The sequence below is a fragment of the Elgaria multicarinata genome, chromosome 2 (assembly GCF_023053635.1).
Source record: "Elgaria multicarinata webbii isolate HBS135686 ecotype San Diego chromosome 2, rElgMul1.1.pri, whole genome shotgun sequence".
NCBI lineage: Eukaryota > Metazoa > Chordata > Lepidosauria > Squamata > Anguidae > Elgaria > Elgaria multicarinata.
The window spans coordinates 175,889,486-175,908,396 of record NC_086172.1 but is presented as its reverse complement, the minus strand read 5'-3'; the positions used below and the strand labels follow the sequence as shown (position 1 = coordinate 175,908,396).

The window sequence follows — 18,911 nt, the reverse complement described above, 5'->3', positions numbered from 1 at the left end:
TACTTCTACAGCTTTGACTATTGGGCTAAAAGGATAACTTTGGCCATTGAACTGGACGGAAATATTAATAAATGAATATACTGTTTTAACCAATGTTAATAGCCTACACCAGCCTTCAGCTGGCTGCCCTCTAGATGTTTTGGACTACAGCTTCCAGGATGAAGTCCAAAACATCTGGAGGGCATCAAGTTGGAGAAGTCTCTCTCTCTCTCTCTCTCTCTCTCACACACACACACACACACACACACACACACTCACACACACACACTCACTCACACACACACACACACAAAGTTATAACAACTATTCACTCAATAGGTGTCAGAGTATGACACTGACTTTAAGCATTATTCACAAACCAAATATTACATTTCTCTGATAATACTAAAGGCTGAAAAAGAAGCAAAAGGAGTCAAGTGATAATACTGGAATACCTTTTTAATTGTTTTTCCTCTCCTGTAAAATGGCTTGTACTTCCAAAACACACAACAGTTAAATTGTGTTAATATCCATTCACATTGGTGTATAAAAGGCCAGATTTCACAAACATAGAACATTTAACAGCCGGCAACATACTGAAGTAAACATTGCCATTTCTCTCCACCCCACCGCCCCCCTTTCAGTGGACTTGTTGGAAACGAGATGCAGTTTTGAAATAAGATCCATATATTTAGGACCAGTTTTGGATAACTGCACCATATGACAGCTCCTTTTAAACCACACTTCTTATTAGATAAAAAGTTACCCCAAATGCAGAGGTGACAGAGAAAATTCAGGAAAAGGGTTAAAATAATATGAAGACCTTTAAATGATTTGGATGTCTTATTTTGCCAGGATGAATGGCTTGCATTTTATTTTACAATACTTAGCCAACGGCTAACCCAATGGTTTTTAAACCGTGTTCCTAGAAACCTGAGCTTAATATCAGGGCATTGTCACCAAGATCAGTAATAACAGGCAGTTACCCCCAAAAGATAGCAGACACAGTATTACCACTCTTTTCCCTCCAATTCATGGCAGGGGAGTCCTGGGCTCATTCAACTGCAGGGCTGGGCAACTTATGGCCCTCCAGATGTTTTGTCCTACAGCTCACATCAACCTTTACCACTAGCCATACTGGCTAGGGCGAATGGGAGTCGTAGGCCAAAATACCTTTAGGACCCACAAGCTGTCCCCCGCTGTTCTAGAGTATAGTCTCCATTTTCATCGTACAAGGAGAACGCCCAATAAGCTAAGCTTGCACTGCAATCAACATCTTCCGGAATAGTGAGTTGCACGCAGAAATACAAGAGGTCCATCCGCGGCCATCATTCCAATGTATAAAGGGCTCCCTGAGGGAAGGAAGCTTGGACACAACTAGGTCAACCCAACTAAAGACCACCTGAGCCCAAGTTACAAGGAGATTTGGAGATACTTCATACATTACTTTTGCCCTATGCAGATACGGGGAGGCAGGTGGGGGGGACGACTCCTCAAGCAATGGGCATGCCACCATGTCTGAAGATTGAGTTCATTTTACCATGTACTGGAATGCTAAGAACTCCTCAGCAATCAATGGCTGCTCCCCAACCCACACGGCAAGACAGACACAAGTACTGCCTTACACATGATGGTGTACTTGGAGTTATTTTCCCTAAACCTGTGTAAGGGAAACTGCAAGTGAAGCAGCAAAAAACTCTTATGTCTGGCTTAGGTTTGTTTTGTTTTTATTTTAAGCATATACTTTACTTGTTGGCTTCTCAGGATCATTTACAAACACATCAAGACCTAGGATTATGCTGTAGTTTCACCCTGGTGCTAAGATCCTGAGGAGGGTGTTAGAATGGCTGTCTGAATTATTGGCATGGGTTTGTTGAGGGCTTGCTTCTGACATCTTTTCCAGATACATGTCAAAGTTCTGGCAGAAGCCACAGGAATATCTGTAACTCATTGGAAAAGAGCAAGAACACAGTCCCTGATTCAAATCCTGACATTTCCATTACAGCAACCTTGTGCCATCAAGGCTGGAGGAAGAAAGACATGGGCAAAGACCCTCTGCTTATTAAATCAGACCATCCTTCCCCAAACTGGTACCCTCCAGAGCTGTTGGACTACAACTCCCATCACTCCCATCCAGCATGGCTTGGAATAGAGAGAGATGCAGTCCAACACTTTGTGGGGGGAGCAGGTTGGGTAAGGCTGACAGTATTAAGCAGGTATCTGAGAACTTATGCCAGAACCAAGTCAGAGTCGCCATTGATCTAAAAAAAGATTGAAACAATTCACAGGGAAGAGACACCATGGCAAATCACTGCTTTTTTTCAAGGACATATTCTGGACGATTGTTCCAGCCATCAGTACATTTAGCTATCAGCCACCTTCTATCATGGCTCAGAGTGTGTACCCAAATGTCTTCTTGTTCGCCTTTCCACCTCACACCAGTCCTGTGAGGTAGGTAGGTCTCTTACATAATGTTTTTTAAGACACCTTTGCTGGCTTCAAATCACCATGTCTCTAAAATCCCACACACTACCCACTGGCTGCCTTTACTCCTCATTCTGGGTCCTTTCCCCAAACATTACATGCATTTTCTGTGTTTGCAAGATTAACTTATTCATCAAAACTATATGACAAAACACATTATTGTTGTTTTTCTTTCTCTCTTTTGCAAGCAAGACTTTCAGTGACGCCAACAAGAATTTTTCATAAGGGGCCTTTAACTCACTAGTTGTTTTATTTGAAAGGAATACGGGTCCCTGGTTCCTCCAGGGGGAAGTATAATCTTAAGAGCAACTTATAGGATTGTTTAATAAATCAGGGTTGTTGTTGTTGTTGTCTTTAAAGGAACTAAAGTTGCTGTCCTGCTCAAGTCCCCCCACCCAAACCATTAGGATTATGGAGCTGGTATAATTGGGTAAGGCACACCCATTTTTAACAGTCCATGGAGATGAAAGAATGCTTGACTAGGAAAACAAGCTATTATGGATTTCCCCAATCATGTTTCTAAAACCGGGTGAAATGGAAGTGTTAAGCTTCATGGAACATTCAGCCCTCGTAAATCCATTTAGACAACAGGATGGTTTAAAATACACTTTCCCCTACAGACATTATTAACTGCTCGTGTGCTTTTACCTAGAAACTGCGACAGAGACAGCATCAGTGGGAAATAGGGGTTTAGGGCCAAAACATCTGCATTTGTCTAGAGAGTAATTAAACTAGAGTTCTTTCTTTTTTAAAAAAAAGACTAATTCACATTACTTTGTTTTTGTGTTTTTAGAGAATGACGCACTCAAAATAGGTAAGACTATCAGTTAATGAACCAGCCAACATTTGCAAGGATGTAAGCTATAGGTCAGCAACTTGTGACCCTCCAGATGCTGTTGGTATGCAACTCAAACCAATGGTGAGGTACCATGGGGGTTGCTGTCCACAAATTGCAGAACTCTGCAATTTGCATAAAACTTTCAGTGGCAGAAAAAGATCCTGAAATTTACATAACCCCTAAACCAGCAGCATTTACTTACCTATGGTAGTGATAATTAGAATTTGCAACTTGTTTGTGTGTGTGCATGTGTGTATACACACACACATACACAAATGAAATGGTTTCCATCTTTGTTCAACAAAATGGAAGACAATCCCCACTTTGACTATCCCTTGGGTTTCATTATCATTAAACAAGAAAAATCGACAGCAGAGGAAGTGTACCTTTGCCCCTGTGATTTCCCCTGAGTCCTGCCAAGTAGTGCCCCTCTTAAAAATAGCATGACAAGTGGTGGCCACCATCCTCTCTCACACTACTGCGGGGCTCCCTGGGACTTCAGAAAAAGCTAAGGCACCCTTCTCCTGAAATTTGAATTGGAGACACAGTTAACTCTTAGACTGGGAATACTTGCTCTTTAGGCTGTAAAGACCAAAGTACTTCACCAATATAAGGGTTATTGAATTCTGGAGCTGGTAAGTCAATGCCAATGCAGAGGCATGGAAGAATTTCCTCATCTGAGGGTGACTAGAATGAGGTGTTGTCCAGAACCTCACAAGAGCTTCTAATTTCTTAGAATACTAGAGTGCCCTTCATAGAGTTTGGAAAGACTGTGCTACAAGCACAGTATTATGGCTATTGAGGGTCGGGAAAAGAGAGGTTGGATGTGTCCATTAAGGGAAGATAACACTTATTTTTCTTAGGGGAGAAGCTTCAGTTCCCTGCCACATTCATAACTAGGAAGAGTTAATGTGAGGCAAATTGCTGGAGACAGATTTAAGCGGAGGCATTGAAAAGATACATAATGCCTTAGCAAAGTATTAGCCAGCTTTTTGAATATTCTTTGAACCTATGTGCACTATAGACAAACACACACAAAAAGAGACTATGTGCAGGCTTTGAAAATAGGAAAAGACGGAACGGATTCAGCAGCATTCTCTCCCGAACACAAAATTCTAAGTCATGTGTATATTAAAAAGAGTTTTGTTAAAAAACACACACCAAAAAACCCATAATCACCAAACCCTAGTCCGAAGAAGAGTCGAGGTGACGTTATGAAGTCACAGAAGAGGTGATGGGGGAAAAGCAACATTCATTACAAAGAAGATGCAGAAAGGTGCTCAAAAAAGTTGATTAAACCGAGCAAACTGTTGGGGACTAATAAACTTTTCTCCAGAGTAACATTGAACGTCAAATGCCTCAGTTTGAAAATAACTAATCTAAAGGACACATTGGCTGGGGGTAATAGTGGTTGTAGTCCAATACGTCTGGACACTGCCAGGTTGAGGATGTCTCACGAAGGTAATGGCCATTTGGTGGGCAGGGGCTGGGAACTCTACTCGTATCGAGACATCCTTAAAAAAAAAACTCATGCAATGCCACTTACTGACATGTTTTTGCATTATACTTGGCTTATTACTCCAGAGACACTGCAGATTGCCAGTGCCTTGCCTCCATTTCCTTTCCCTCGATCCAACCCCCAAAGTACGTTTCTTCTAACCATCTATATCAGGCTACCCTGAGGCACCGAGGTACCATTGTTTCACAATTAGCAATAGGCAGAATCAATATGCATTAATGTACTCAGATGTATTTGCTAAATAAGGACCACAGTTCAAGGGCAGAACATGAACATCGAATGTAGACCGTAACATTTTCCTTTCCAACACCCCACCCCCCAACACACACACACACTAAACAAACCCTCTTTCCTGTGCAAGGAAGGTCAGACCTGCATATAGGCAACAAACAGAGTTTTAAAAGATGAGACAAAAGACACACTTTGAATTAGGAACTATACTTCAGTAGGTTCTATACACACAAAAATGGACTAAGTGGCTGCTGCAGAAACCTTACTTATGGAATATATTATTGCTGACTGTTCGGGAGAAAGATATACAAAGAAAAAAACGTTGCAAACCCTCGAAAAACAAAGCTCTTCCAGTAAGCTTGGATGTAAATTAATTATGGCAGGGAAACTTATGGATGGGCAAAAGAAACTCTCCGCAACACAAATAGAGACCAAATCTAATTAATCCAGAAAAAAAATCATTGGATTTAGAATGTTTCAGAATAAGGAGGTACAGAAATGGGGGGAGATCCCTAACTCTGTACAGAAGGCCTTTGATGGATTCATTCAGAGACAACTTGGCTCCCTTGACTGCAGTATTCCTTGGGTTAATCCTCATCTGAACATGGGTCCAGATTCATAATGGAATTTAACATTTACAGTTAGGGCAGAGTAACAGAGATGTTACACATCACTTGGCTATCCAAGGAGAAGACAGGGGGAAATCTAGGCTTAAACTAAAAAGTGAAGGAACTATGAAGAATTAAAACTAGTCTAGCTTGGAAGAAACCCTGGCTATGCCACACACCAGAAAACCTTTAGGCAGATCAGAGTTACTAATTCAGAACTGCAGAGCAGAGTCTGGGAATTCCTTCAACTCTGATAGCCTTTTCTAATATACTCTTTGTGACTTCTTCCTCACAGGACACTACAATGAGAATAGGGTGATGTTGACACCTTTGTTAAAGAGGTGAAATTAAATATTTGTTATTAGATCTTAGAGTAAAGAGGGTTTCCCACCAGCAGTCTTTTGAAACGTGAGGCATATCTGTCATTTTGCAGGACTTTGATCACAAGAAAGGATTCAGAATTCCACATTGGGTCTGTCCAATGGATCCTTCAAAACATCTAGAGCAGCCTCCATAGTATTAACACTTTTGGTGGTGGTGGTGGTGGTGGTATCTCTAAGGTATATAATTGCATATGGAAGAAAATCTAATTGTGGGAATATTTAATGCTTAGGCAGGGCCTAAGTCATTTCTGGTGCAGTTTTGTGCCCTTGAAGTTGGCAAGCAAAGCAGTTTTAAAACTTTGATTTTATGGCATTTTGCCAGTCAGCAGGTGGCCTGTAGATAACAGAGCCTGGAGAATTGACTGCAGAATTAAAAGGGGCCTGAGGCACCTATACTGTTGTGGATCTTTCAAGCTATGGAAATCAGGGCTATTGGAACTAGAGCTACATGTTTTTCTTGCGGAATCAAAGGCAAGGAGCAGTTTCTTTTAAAGGCACCAGGACAAAGTGTTTTGAAAACAATTGGCCCTATTTCCCAACCTACTGAGCAGAGTAGGCAAGCTACCGAATATGGGGTTTGAGAGAAAATGCTGCAGAGTGAGTGAAACCTTTCCGAACAAAACAAAGTGGTGTTTCAACTTAAAAATGTCAAACCATTTTATACAGCAACATTGTATTAAACAGCAGATTAAAAACAACATGTCCCATCAGCCAGTGGGCAATGGACACTGAAAATGTTTAAAAGGTTAACTATAAAACAATATTACATCCAAAATATGAACAGGCCAATTCAAGTATATACACAATATATTAAAATCATATAAATTATATATTTATACAAAGGACACAAATATCGCAAGGGATTGCTGTGAATTTAACAGAAAAGTGATCCAAACTGCCAGGTTCACTTCAGATGTGCAATGAGCTTCTCCAGGGTGTGTGTGTGGGGGGTGCCTTTTTCATGCTAACATGGAAAAACGAATGCTTCCGATACCGTGAGTACAGAAAAAGCATAAAAATTATCCAAACACGAATGGAAATGCCAACATGGTAGAGAGGGCAAAGTACACTTGAAATCTCAGCTACTAATTTTCAGAGTGAGCAGTTATTTGCCTTCTTTCTGATCCACACCCACTACAAATCAAGAGTTTCAAGTCACCTAGGGCATGAATTAATCCTGGATATTTAAATGTGACATTTGGTGTTTCTTTCAATTGCGAAATAAAAAAAACAACACTTTAATAATTGACACTATTCAGATTGTAAGAGAGAGAAAAAGGACAGATGGCAAATTGAAAAGTCAACAAACCAACAGTACTATAACTATTAAATGATGTTTGCACATTAAGGGTAGCATCATAGAAGCAAATTTAACAAAACAGCTTATTTTTAATTATTGATTTCAAAATAGCTACCAAACACATGAATCACTACGAATCCTTCTGCAGATGGTTAAGACTCAAGAGTGCCCCAAACTGACTATCAGATCAAGTGGCTGAATCCAGCAAGGAGCTTTCACCCCCACCAATTCTCTCCTGCCCCCACATCTTGCACAACCATCAAGTTTGCAACCCAAAATGAGCAGAAATGAGGTCCATTGACTTGCCTCTTTCCAGAAATGAGTGTTTATGGTCTTAGGAAGCAAATGCTCATTTCTGGAAGGAGGCAAGTCAGGGGAGCATGAATAAAGGAGATCCATTGACCTGCCTCTTTCCAGAAATGAGTGTTTATGGTCTTAGGAAGCACTAAATCTCCCTTGAGTAAGCGATGGGTCTTGCTTGCACAAGGGAATTGGTGGGGGTGGAAAAGAACCAGGGCGAAGGGTGGGGAAAGTAAGTGCTCTGTTGGATTCTGCCCAAGGCCAGCAGCACATGTATGTTCTGCAAAAACAAGAGAAAACCTTCTCACTTGCGTGACAAGTGAAGCCACTTAAATAACTGGATTTATAAGAAGTTGCTACATTTCAGTTTGCCCACAGGTCCAAGGCATGCAAGGGCAAGCTATACCAAGTGGAAAGAAAGCCACAAGGCAGAATTAGAAATAAACAGAAAACTGTCAAAATGACAAAAATTACTGGATATGTGTATTAAAAAACTCAAAGAAATACATCCAGATGCAAAACTGAAAAGAGCTGATTATATATTGTGCCTTACCATCACTGGGTTTTCATAAAAGGTACTTTCATGCATCACAAAGGGCCCATTTCTATGTCACCACATTGGCGAAGGAACTACTTTTCCATGGCTTCAACCCATCGTGCTGGGTAACAACTGAAAAGGATGGAGCCATGTTGGCAGGGCCAGCCTAGTTGGGAAGGACATGTGTAACAGACCAGAAACACCTGGCAGGGCCATTCAAACATACAATGATGGCTTGGGATGAAGCCTGAGAAAAGTGGCTAACTCTATGCCACGATGGCAGTGGATGATGGGCCCCAGAGTTAGTTAGAAATTGGCCCAATGCTGAGCCTTACAGGACAATTCTGTGTTGGGTGAGGTCAGCAAAACACAGGCCAGAATGGTAGTACAGTGTTTGCCAGATAGTTGAGTTGACTCAGAACCAAACTCTGAAACGATCTTTTTTGCACACCAAGAACGTGTCCTACAAATTGGCTGGAACAAACAACCCGTAATTTAAGTCTTCCCACATTATATTTTACAGGCATTGTTAAACACAGGAACTTCTGTCAAAAAAAAAAGACATATAATGGGAAGTGGCCTGCAGACCGTGATCCCCAAATTTCAAGTAATTGCGTCTTTTTTTGGACAGTTGCATTAGACCATACTGAAGAATCCCATCATGCTTTGTGCTATGGTTCATGAAACCAGCTGTTTGTGTTCACGGCTTGGTTAATGCATGTATCTAGTGAACATTCACCTAGGTATGCCCACACATTCGGTACATCCGCCTTGAGAATGAACTATTCAAGTTAATTATATTGCAAATTAAAAAGCGAGAGAGAGAGAGAGAAAGAGACAGGACAGACGAATTACATTCTGTATGCTCCTTTTAGGTTGAAAAAATATGTGTTTTAAAGGCTTGTCAAAGTTTAGAAGAAAAGCATTTCTGTTAAAAAATCCAAGATTAAAAAAATCATTAAGACATTGGTATTTTTTCTTCTGATCTTACAAATATTACAAATATACTACAATTTGACCAAGAAGATGTCATCATGAACATGCTGCTGTTAAGCATGCAATGCCACTGATCACGGTTTGGTTCCAGGTATCAATGTACCTTCACACCCCACAATACTCTCAGCTGCTACCCCCTCCCCAAAAAGCCCTGATTAATAACAATCCTATAAAAAGGTAAAATCTAGAGTTAGTGGCAAATTCTTTATCTTCACAGTAAATTGTTAACAAAGTGAGCTTTATTGTGGTCGTCTGTAAAAGGCCATCATCAGTCAATTGGACCCTGAAAAATAAGTTTGACGCAGTTCTGGTCTCCAGTCAGCTGGGTAGCGCAGAAAGGGCAGGCCGCATGGAACGCGTGAGTCCCGTGTGGCAATGGGATTTGAGACCAGTATTTGGCAGACTTCTCGGAGCACACGTGCCCGCAAGGAGTGAAAGCATACGTGGGCGGGCCAGCATCAACATAAAAGCCTGCCTCGCACCCAAGCCAGAGAGGCACGTAGGGACCAACGGTTCTGCACATGGGGCACTCACGCTCGTTGGCTTCCGTGTCGCTGCGATGTCCCCAGTTGTGATAGCCATGAACATGGCCGCAGCTGAGGTAAGCCCATGGCTGTTTCTCTTCGACCACTTCCTTGCGGTTGATGCTGGGGAAGGCCAGCGTGTTCAGCCCCACGGGGCACTGAGGCCTCGCAGCATTGATCTCTTGCCGTAGAGCCTCAATGTGTTTCTGAGTCGGTGTGTGGAATAAGCCATCTGCCGTTCTCCACAGGAGGGTGGCTCCGCAAAGATCGATGAGGGAACCATCTTGGAGGACGTTGGTTTCATTTTCTACCTGAAATGGCAGGCAGAGATGTAGAATGATTTGCCAGCTAATTCATTCTGAAGCGCCCCCACACCCCATCAGAAGCAAGGAGTCTCCCGGCATCCTCTTCCATTAACTCCTTGTGTATCTCAATGTTTTATGTAAAAAAACGCTGAGGCAAGGGTTCCTATGTAGCAAGCGAATGTAGATTAAGCCAGAGCAACAAGGCACACATGCATGCCTTGTTAGCCTGGCATATCCAGTTCCTCCCTCACCCTTTGTGGACTTCCTCACTGCCAAAATTTAAATTGTAAGTTCCTTTGGGCAGGGGCTGCTCTCATTTTGCTTATGCCACTCTATAATGTATCATGAATATCGATGGCCCTGTATAAACAACAATCTTTACACGGTAAGATTGTTCAACAGATCCCATGTGGTAGCCATGATATTAAGCTGTAGCAAGGAGTCCTTGAAAAAACTGACATTTATTATTTCAGAAAGTCAGCTTTGTCAGATATATGAAATGGTTCCCTAAGTTGGAAGGTATATTCACACACACACACACACACACACCGAAACTGGTCAAAAAATGTACACACTGGAGCCCCAATACGCATCAGATTAGAAATAAGTACATACAAAATCCATCCACACAATTAAACTTATTAGGGACTAAGACCAGAATTTCTTCAGGATGCATCATACATTTCACGTCCAAAGCTAAAGCTTTCCTGAAACTCTAGATCCTTTGGCATGTAATTCATCAACAAGAAGTTCGGATTTAAATGAAGCAGAAAGGTCATATTGCAGACTCTCAAATACATGGTCAGAACCATCAATCACAGTAACTCCAGGCTCAGAAGAATGCAAAGCAGCATTTTCTGCCTCGTGGTCAGGAAGGACATGCCACTTTTTTTGGTGCAAGATGCATCTTTTTGCCCTTATAAGGCTTCAGGAAGGGACAGGACATTACACCACCATTAAGCTAGTCTGCGACACACTGCAAAGGCAAACTGCTGTGAGCTCCAATGATCCACACTTCCCAGTACTATGGCTTCAGTTATGCATGCCTTGGAAACATCCAGGTTAGATTATTGTAACATACTTTGCATGGGCTGCCTTTGCTTCAGAAGCTACAAATGGGGCAAAATACAGTGGCGAGTCCTAACTGGAACCCACTGGCAAGAAGCACCTAACCCCATTATTGCATCAACTTCATTGGTTCCCTATTTGCTTCCAGGCCCAACTCAAACTGCTGTTGTTGACCTTTAAAGTTCTGAATTGCCTGGGATCAAAATCTCTTAAGGCAGGGATAGGCAATGTGGTGATCACAGGCACCAATGTGCCCCTAGATACTTTCCTGGGTGCCCATCAAGACGTCCTACCAGCCCTGTAGCAAGTCTTCCACGTTAGGTAGGGCAACCACATTTCTAGATGAGGCATGGAGAAGGGGAGGCACATAGCGCTAGCCAGTCCTTTGTCCAGTCCCCCCACTCACTGGTGGAAAGTATGAATGAAATTTAATCCGTTGAATTGTCTCACCCGTTTTTGAGAGATTCCTCAGGAATACCAGACTCAAAAGCTTGTCTTTGCCTATAGCTATAGTCCTGTAGTCTGTCCCTGCATTTTGATTCTTCATAGACCGAACTACTTTGGTAATGACAGTGAGCTCCCGAGCGTGGCTTTTATGCTGGATTCGGTATCTCAGTTTTAGATTCCACCCAAAAAACAAACTTGTCCATAGTACAAGTACAGGAAAGGGAGGAGAGAAAATAAATAGTTTAGGGTATCTTTCTTAACTCGAGGGTCCCTCCTTCTAGTCCTGTTCCTGACCTTTATATTTTCCTTACTGCTGGACAATCAAGGGAAAACTTTTTTAAGTGGTTGCTATATCAAGGACTAACTAAGCAACTGGAAACTAATTGTGGAAAGCAATTGGATTTTTCTTTTTTTACTGGTTGCTGGATTGATTTTTCTGCCCAGAAACCCTGAAAAGGCCTCATGCGGAGCTGCACACATTGGGAAAAATCAGACATTAGGCCTGTTACAGCCTAGGTGGCCAGCCAGCTAACTGTAATGGGCACACCAGAGTTTCTATTCCTCTAGGGCTGTTTTCATCCTTTGCCATTAAGTACTCAAGAAAAGGAAGAAAAATAACCAGTATGATTGTAAGTTTAGTGAGTGCTTTAAAAGATAAAGAGTAACTTAGGGTAGGGGTTTTTTTCCAGATCACTTTAAGTTATCTCTATTTCACCCTTCAGCAATAAGCACCCAATCCTGATGCACTCATTATAATTACTACAGAATAAACAAACTCTTACTTCTTACTGCAGGCAAACAAACATGCTTCTTTATTGAGGGCTAGGCAGAGTGCACAACTGAAACTGAAAAGCAAAGCAAAGAAAAGTCCAAGGAGTGGAGTCTAACTCTAGCCATTAATACAAAGTCCTAATATTTAGTTCTTCAAGGGCCATCTTATGATACGGGCTAGGTTTTTTTTCAGAATCACTTAAGCAATTAAGTTGTTGTTGTGAGGATAAAATGGAAAGGAAGAGGATTATGTATGCTGCCTTGGGTTCCTTGGAGGAAAAAAGGTGGGATATAAAAGCAATAACAACAAATAAAAAATATAGGATGGTAGTGACCATGAAAAATCCACCTTCAGTCAGGGAAAGTCTTGAGTGAGCAGGCTTTGGGGGGCTTTTCTAGATGAGGCTTCTGTTGTGCCCTCACCCAGCCTTTTTCACAGAATTCTTCAGAGTGTCCAAAAATTGCTCCTGTTCTTAAAACACACTAACATTCTTTAAATGAAGGCTGTCATTGTCTGTCATGTCACAAATTAAAAGGACAATTTCTCCCAAAAACACACACACACACAGGTAGCTGGGACTGCTTCGAAGCGAGGTGGGAGCCTCTAGTTGCTCTTCCCTTAATTTCCCGTGAATGCCTCTGGGCAGGTTACTTGTCCTTTCTGACTAGCCATGCCCACCCATGGCAGCCATTTTATGGTTGTGCCCAGGACACTTTCTCAAATTCCTAAATGCCTCCATGGGCCCAAAAGGACTGTCTTCTCCATAATGGACCATCTGCCTGCACTTAGGTTGGCAACTGATGTCCTGCTCTGCACCCCTCTGCCCTCCAGAGGTGAAGCAACTGGAAACATAGGATGACCCCCTTTCGGCTGCTGCAACCAGGCTACGACAACCACCCCACCTTGAAGGTCTGCCTGGCCTCTTCACGTCTGGTGTTAATACACTTTTGTTTTTGGAGGCCTTTAGGCCTTAGTGCTTTCATTTGCTCTGTTTTTCTGCTGGGTTTTAGTGTTGATTTTTCCCCCTTATGCTGTTTTGGTTTTATTTTTAATTATTGTTTTTTGTTTGATTTTTAAATGGGAATTATTTTGGACATTGCTGTTAGCAGAAAATGGTTTTAAAATAAATTACTTCTCATAAATTTTCCAACTTACTAGCTTGCCTCTTTGCTGAGCAGATCTTGTTTCACGTAGGGTATACACGTCACCACAGACTGAAATTTCCCGCCAGACTCCAGGTTTAGATTCTTCAGTGAACCCTCCTTTAGGATGCATGACTAGAACGCCATTAGTTGTTAATCCATCCATGTGTCCATCAGGATTCTTCCACTTTGCTGCTTTTTCCTAAATACAATACCACAGAAAGAAAGAAAAGATAAATTACTCAGCCTTGAAATGCTAACTAGTAAGGACCTCCACTTATCCAACCACAGATGTGAGTTTCCCAAAGGAAAATAGACGTAGGAACGGCAGTATGTTTAAAAGTACAGCTACTCCTACTTCTGCTAACAAACTAGGTCATCTCCTTGCCAGATAGAAAACAGGAGATATATTCTTCCAAACTCAGATCACCCAGCTGATATCAGTTCTCTATTCAGCCATACAGATTCAACAGACTTTCCCCACAACTATGGAAAGACCTGGCCATAGCCCTGCATACACTGGAAACATTCATAGAATCATAGAATCATAGAATAGCAGAGTTGGAAGGGGCCTACAAGGCCATCAAGTCCAACCCCCTGCTCAAGGCAGGAATCCACTCTAAAGCATCCCCGACAGATGCTTGTCCAGCTGCCTCTTGAAGGCCTCTAGTGTGGGAGAGCCCACAACCTCCCTAGGTCACTGATTCCATTATCACACTGCTCTAACAGTCAGGAAGTTTTTCCTGATGTCCAGATGGAATCTGGCTTCCTTTAACTTGAACCCGTTATTCCGTGTCCGGCACTCTGGGAAGATCGAGAAGAGATCCTGGCCCTCCTCTGTGTGACAACCTTTGAAGTCTTTGAAGAGTGCTCTCATGTCTCCCCTCAATCTTCTCTTCTCCAGGCTAAACATGCCCAGTTCTTTCAGTCTCTCTTCATAGGGCTTTGTTTCCAGACCCCTGATCATCCTGGTTGCCCTCCTCTGAACACGCTCCAGCTTGTCTGCATCCTTCTTGAATTGTGGAGCCCAGAACTGGATGCAATACTCTAGATGAGGCCTAACCAGAGCTGAATAGAGAGGAACCAGTACCTCACGTGATTTGGAAGCTATACTTCTATTAATGCAGCCCAAAATAGCATTTGCCTTTCTTGCAGCCATATCGCACTGTTAGATAAATGTATTTTTCAAGTTAGATAAATGTATTTTTACTTTAACTCAGCTCTGTGATCTGAGATTGGAAGTCATTCTGTTGATGTGTTAGCACAAGTAATAGTAGTACCTTTTCTCTCTCCCCCATCTTCTCTACTTATGCAGCAAAGAACCATTCTAATATCTCCAGGTTTAGCACACAAGTACCAAGTGAGAAAGTTAAAAGTCATTTAAAACATTTAATGTAAAGACATTGCAACATGCAGTGTTATATTTTAGACACTGGGCAATACTATGACACAACTACAAAGATGGTGAGACATCTTGTCTTGAAGGACAACCATTCCGACCCTTTAAAAACCTTTGAACTAAAGAGCTACCTTTGAGATGATGAAGATAATTTGTCTGTCTGAGAGCCTTCTGTGTGTTTAGGATAATACTGTCTGCAGATAAATGAGTTACCCCGGTCTCACCATGGAGCAGGGATAAGGGGGGAGGGAAGAGAGGAAATGGGAAATCTCCCTCTAAAATTACACTAATCAAATCAGACAGTGATCTCTGATGAGGAATGCACAACTTTGGCTGAGCTTCATAATCAAGCATTGTTTCTAGTAGACAGCAAGACTAGACTGTCTCACTGCCTGCTTCAAAAGAGGCAAAGGGTGTCCCTTTTGAACTGACTGCCTAGAGAGAGGTTTTACAAGGAAGGAGTAGCAGGTATGGAATGGAAAGAAAGGGAAGGCAACACATAAGACAACCCTAAGAGGAATGACGATGCTTGACAGATACCGAGGACTGACAAGTGAGGGCATTTACAGGGAGCTTCCATGGCCGAGTGTGGACTAGAACCCAGATCTTCCGACTCCCAGTCTAACACTCTAACCACAACTCCACACTAGCTCTGTCATGTGATAACATCATGTTTGTTTCCCAGCTTGTATGGAAGTTTGTTTCCCAGCTTGTATGGAAGTTATATGTACTTACCCCAAGGAATATGTTTTTAGAAGAATCGAATCCTGCTGCAAAGATTCTGGCTGTATATGGTGCATTCCTATCACAAACAATGCGGCAGGCAAACCTCGAGATAGTGCTTTGGGTGATCTGAGTTTCATCGCTGTTTTGGCTGCCAGAAATTGTATCCGTTACAACAAAATCTATGGGACTCTCTGTCGATCTGCCAACCTATAAATATAAAAATATATAAAATGATTTACAGACATCCCCTTAGTGAAGCCTTTTGGAGAAACAACTGTAAAATGTGTGAGCAAGTGCAATATTAAATACACAGACTGGATTCAAGTTCCACAGGAAACAGGTACTTTCGCATGCATGCAACAATTATGAACAAGTCAATTTTACAACCATAGAAGGCATGATTGTTTTTACCTACATATGGAAAAAATAACACAAACTACTACTAAAACAAGTGTCAGACATTTGCATGGAAGCATATGACTTTCATGAAGAATGTGACTATTTATTTCGATGTACGACCCAGCCTGAAGTTTGAAAGGCTAGCACCAAAAGTAATACTCCAACAGAATAGAACCCCACTGAATACTTTTCTTCTGGGCTGATGCAGTTTCAGTAACACTTCGCCTCACACTAACACACACACCATAGTTCAGTGATGGAATACACCAGTCTTTCCCAACCTGGCGCCCTCCAGATATGTTGGACCACAACTCACAGCTGCCTGGAGGGATGCTGGGAGATGCAGTCCAACACATCTGGAGGGTAAAGGTTGTGGAAGGCTGTAATACATCCCTTAGCATGCAGAACGTCTCATATTCCATTCTTGGCACCTGCAGTTGAAAGAAACTCAGAGATCAGGGCTTGGAATGGGACACGTGCCAGAAGCCTCAGAGAGCTACTGCCAGTCAAACTAGGTAACACTGGGCTAGATGGACCAATAGCCTCATTCAGTAGAGAATCACACAACAGTAGAGTTGGAAGGGGCCGAAGTCCAACCCCCTGCTCAATGCAGGAATCCACCTTAAAATATTCCTGATTAATGGCTGTCCAGCTGCTTCTTGAAGGCCTCTAGTGTGGGAGAACCCACTACTCCCTAGGCCATTGGTTCCATGTTCTACTGCTCGAACAGTCAGGAAGTTTTTCCTGATGTCCAGCCGGAATCTGGCTTCCTGTAACTTGAATCCATTATTCCATGTCCTGCATTCTGGGATGATCGAGAAGAGATCTTGGCCTTCTTCTGTGTGACAACCTTTCAAGTCCTGGAAGAGTGCTGTCATGTCTCCCCTCAGTCTTCTCTTCTCCAGACGAAACATGCCCAGTTCTTTCAGTCTCTCTTCACAGGGCTTTGTTTCCAGACCCCTGATCATCCTGGTTGCCCTCCTCTGAACACGATCCAGCTTGTCTGCATCCTTCTTGAAGTGTGGTGGGACAGCTTACGATTAAATGCCAATTTCCAGAATATGATCCCCCCAAATCAATTCAAAGATGTATTTGTCTATCCTATAACTTTGATTTTAAAAGATCCACCCCACAAACTAGCATTCTGAGATCCTGAATTACATTTAAGACTGCCCCCCCAAACAATATCTCCTGGTCTTGATTAAATGCTAAGAAAAATAATTCACAGAGATGGAGCCAGAAACATAAATATGGCCGCACAAAATGTTAAATGATCCAGCTTTCTGTTATTTCCCCCCCTCTCCAGTTGTATTCTTGCAGCATCAGTATGCCAACAGCTGTACTTAAAAGATTCTCTTATAAAAAGAAAAGGTATCAGAAGTGTGTCATTGCATGAAATCTATTACAGATTGTTCAGCAGGGAGAAACACTGAGGAGCAAAATGAATGTGGCAAGCACTGAGTTTCTGGTACAGCTTTTAACTGCAGTAATTGTAATATAGATTTGTCTTGCCCTTGAAGAGACTAATGTTACTTTTTGGAGATGTGCCATAACCCAACATTATGAGCTTCCTAAACATCAGCACTGAATATCAACAAGCTTTTGTTCTTTGTGCATATAAGAATCAGAAGGAAACCTGCAGCAATTGAAGTATTAAATATCTGAACGACATGGATTCCCCCCTCCCCCTGCAAAAAATCTTTCTCTTCATGTTTTGCATTTGCTACCAAGGTGCAAGGCTGTGCTTGTGTTCCTGGGACATTTTAGTTTCTGAAACACTTTTCTAGAATTTAATAGGATTCTCTAATTTGGCCATTGGGGTCATTGGATGAGGCACTCCCTGGTGGTTCCACCAGTGACTGAGGTTTGTTTGGAGTCCACTAGAGCTTTTAATGCATTAGGTTCCTCTCTATGGAACACCCCATAGTTGATGCAAGCAGGCATCCACATTGCTTTATTTAAGGTGTCTGCTAATGACTTTTTATTGAACAAACCTTTCCTGATGAAAAGGCCACCCATAGTTATTTGTACAATTTGATTTTAAATGTTTATTCCTTTGTATGTTGACATTTTTGTTAATGTTCAGTGCGCTGGAATTTTTTGATGTAGAGCAGTTTATAAAAGTTGCAAATGAATAAATAAAATACACTGCAATGAAGTTCTGTTGGATTTATTATTAGCTAGAAATAGTTGCTGTGAAAGCCAAAGTTGTAGCTTTCCTACTTTATTCTACTAATATGCCAATCAAGCACCTCTATAAAAAAAAAGGTGAAAATGCAATATCTGTACCTAATGATGTGAGTCATCAAGTAACCTTTAAGAATCTTATGACTTTGTGGGCAAGGTGAGCAAGAGCTCACTAATATTTGAATAAACTGTTACGTGTATCCCGATACTATAGCCCAACCTGACAACCAAGAGCAGCCCAGCAGATCAGATCAGAATGCTGGGCTATGCTACAGGAGATCTAGATACACACCATAGCTTAGTCATGGATTTATTGAGATACTTTTGGCAACTCACCCTCTGCAACCACAAAGATTGAGATAAATGCTAATGTATTGTGTACAGGGCTCCTAGGTGGAAAAACCAGAGACAAATGCTATAAATTAAAAATGCTGTGCAGAGGTAAAAAGAAAAAAGAAAAAAAACCCTCAGTTCCCCTCTGCAAGTGTCATAGTAATAAGAATTGATTTCTGGATCTTTGCTCGCTTTTTATTTTAAGTGGCTCCAATTACCTAAGCTCATCTAGAAAACTTTCTGTGTGAAGTAGCTTGCAATACTCACAAATATCTACTTACTACTGTTGTAAAAAAACTCAGCTGTACTTCTAAAAACCATTGTACTCTTCCAACATTTTCCAGAAGAATTGTCTGAACAATCCATAGTTGAATTAGCTCCTTATATTGTCTGTCATTCAAACAAGTGCAAAGCAGTTACTTTACCCCTTGAA

The 18,911-nt window shown here is 41.7% G+C and overlaps 1 protein-coding gene across 1 annotated transcript in view; it reads right to left on the bottom strand.

The window, feature by feature from the left end:
• Positions 1–420: 420 nt before the first annotated feature.
• The window catches only part of PELI2 (pellino E3 ubiquitin protein ligase family member 2), a 99,681-nt gene continuing 81,190 nt past the window's right edge, over positions 421–18,911 (bottom strand). The window contains exons 4-6 of the mRNA XM_063118206.1: positions 15,569–15,766; positions 13,448–13,636; positions 421–10,011 (exon numbers count right to left, since the gene is read on the bottom strand). Of these exons, the coding sequence (XP_062974276.1) occupies positions 9,445–10,011; positions 13,448–13,636; positions 15,569–15,766 (954 nt within the window). The 3' untranslated portion in view covers positions 421–9,444. The remainder of the gene's footprint in view (positions 10,012–13,447; positions 13,637–15,568; positions 15,767–18,911) is intronic.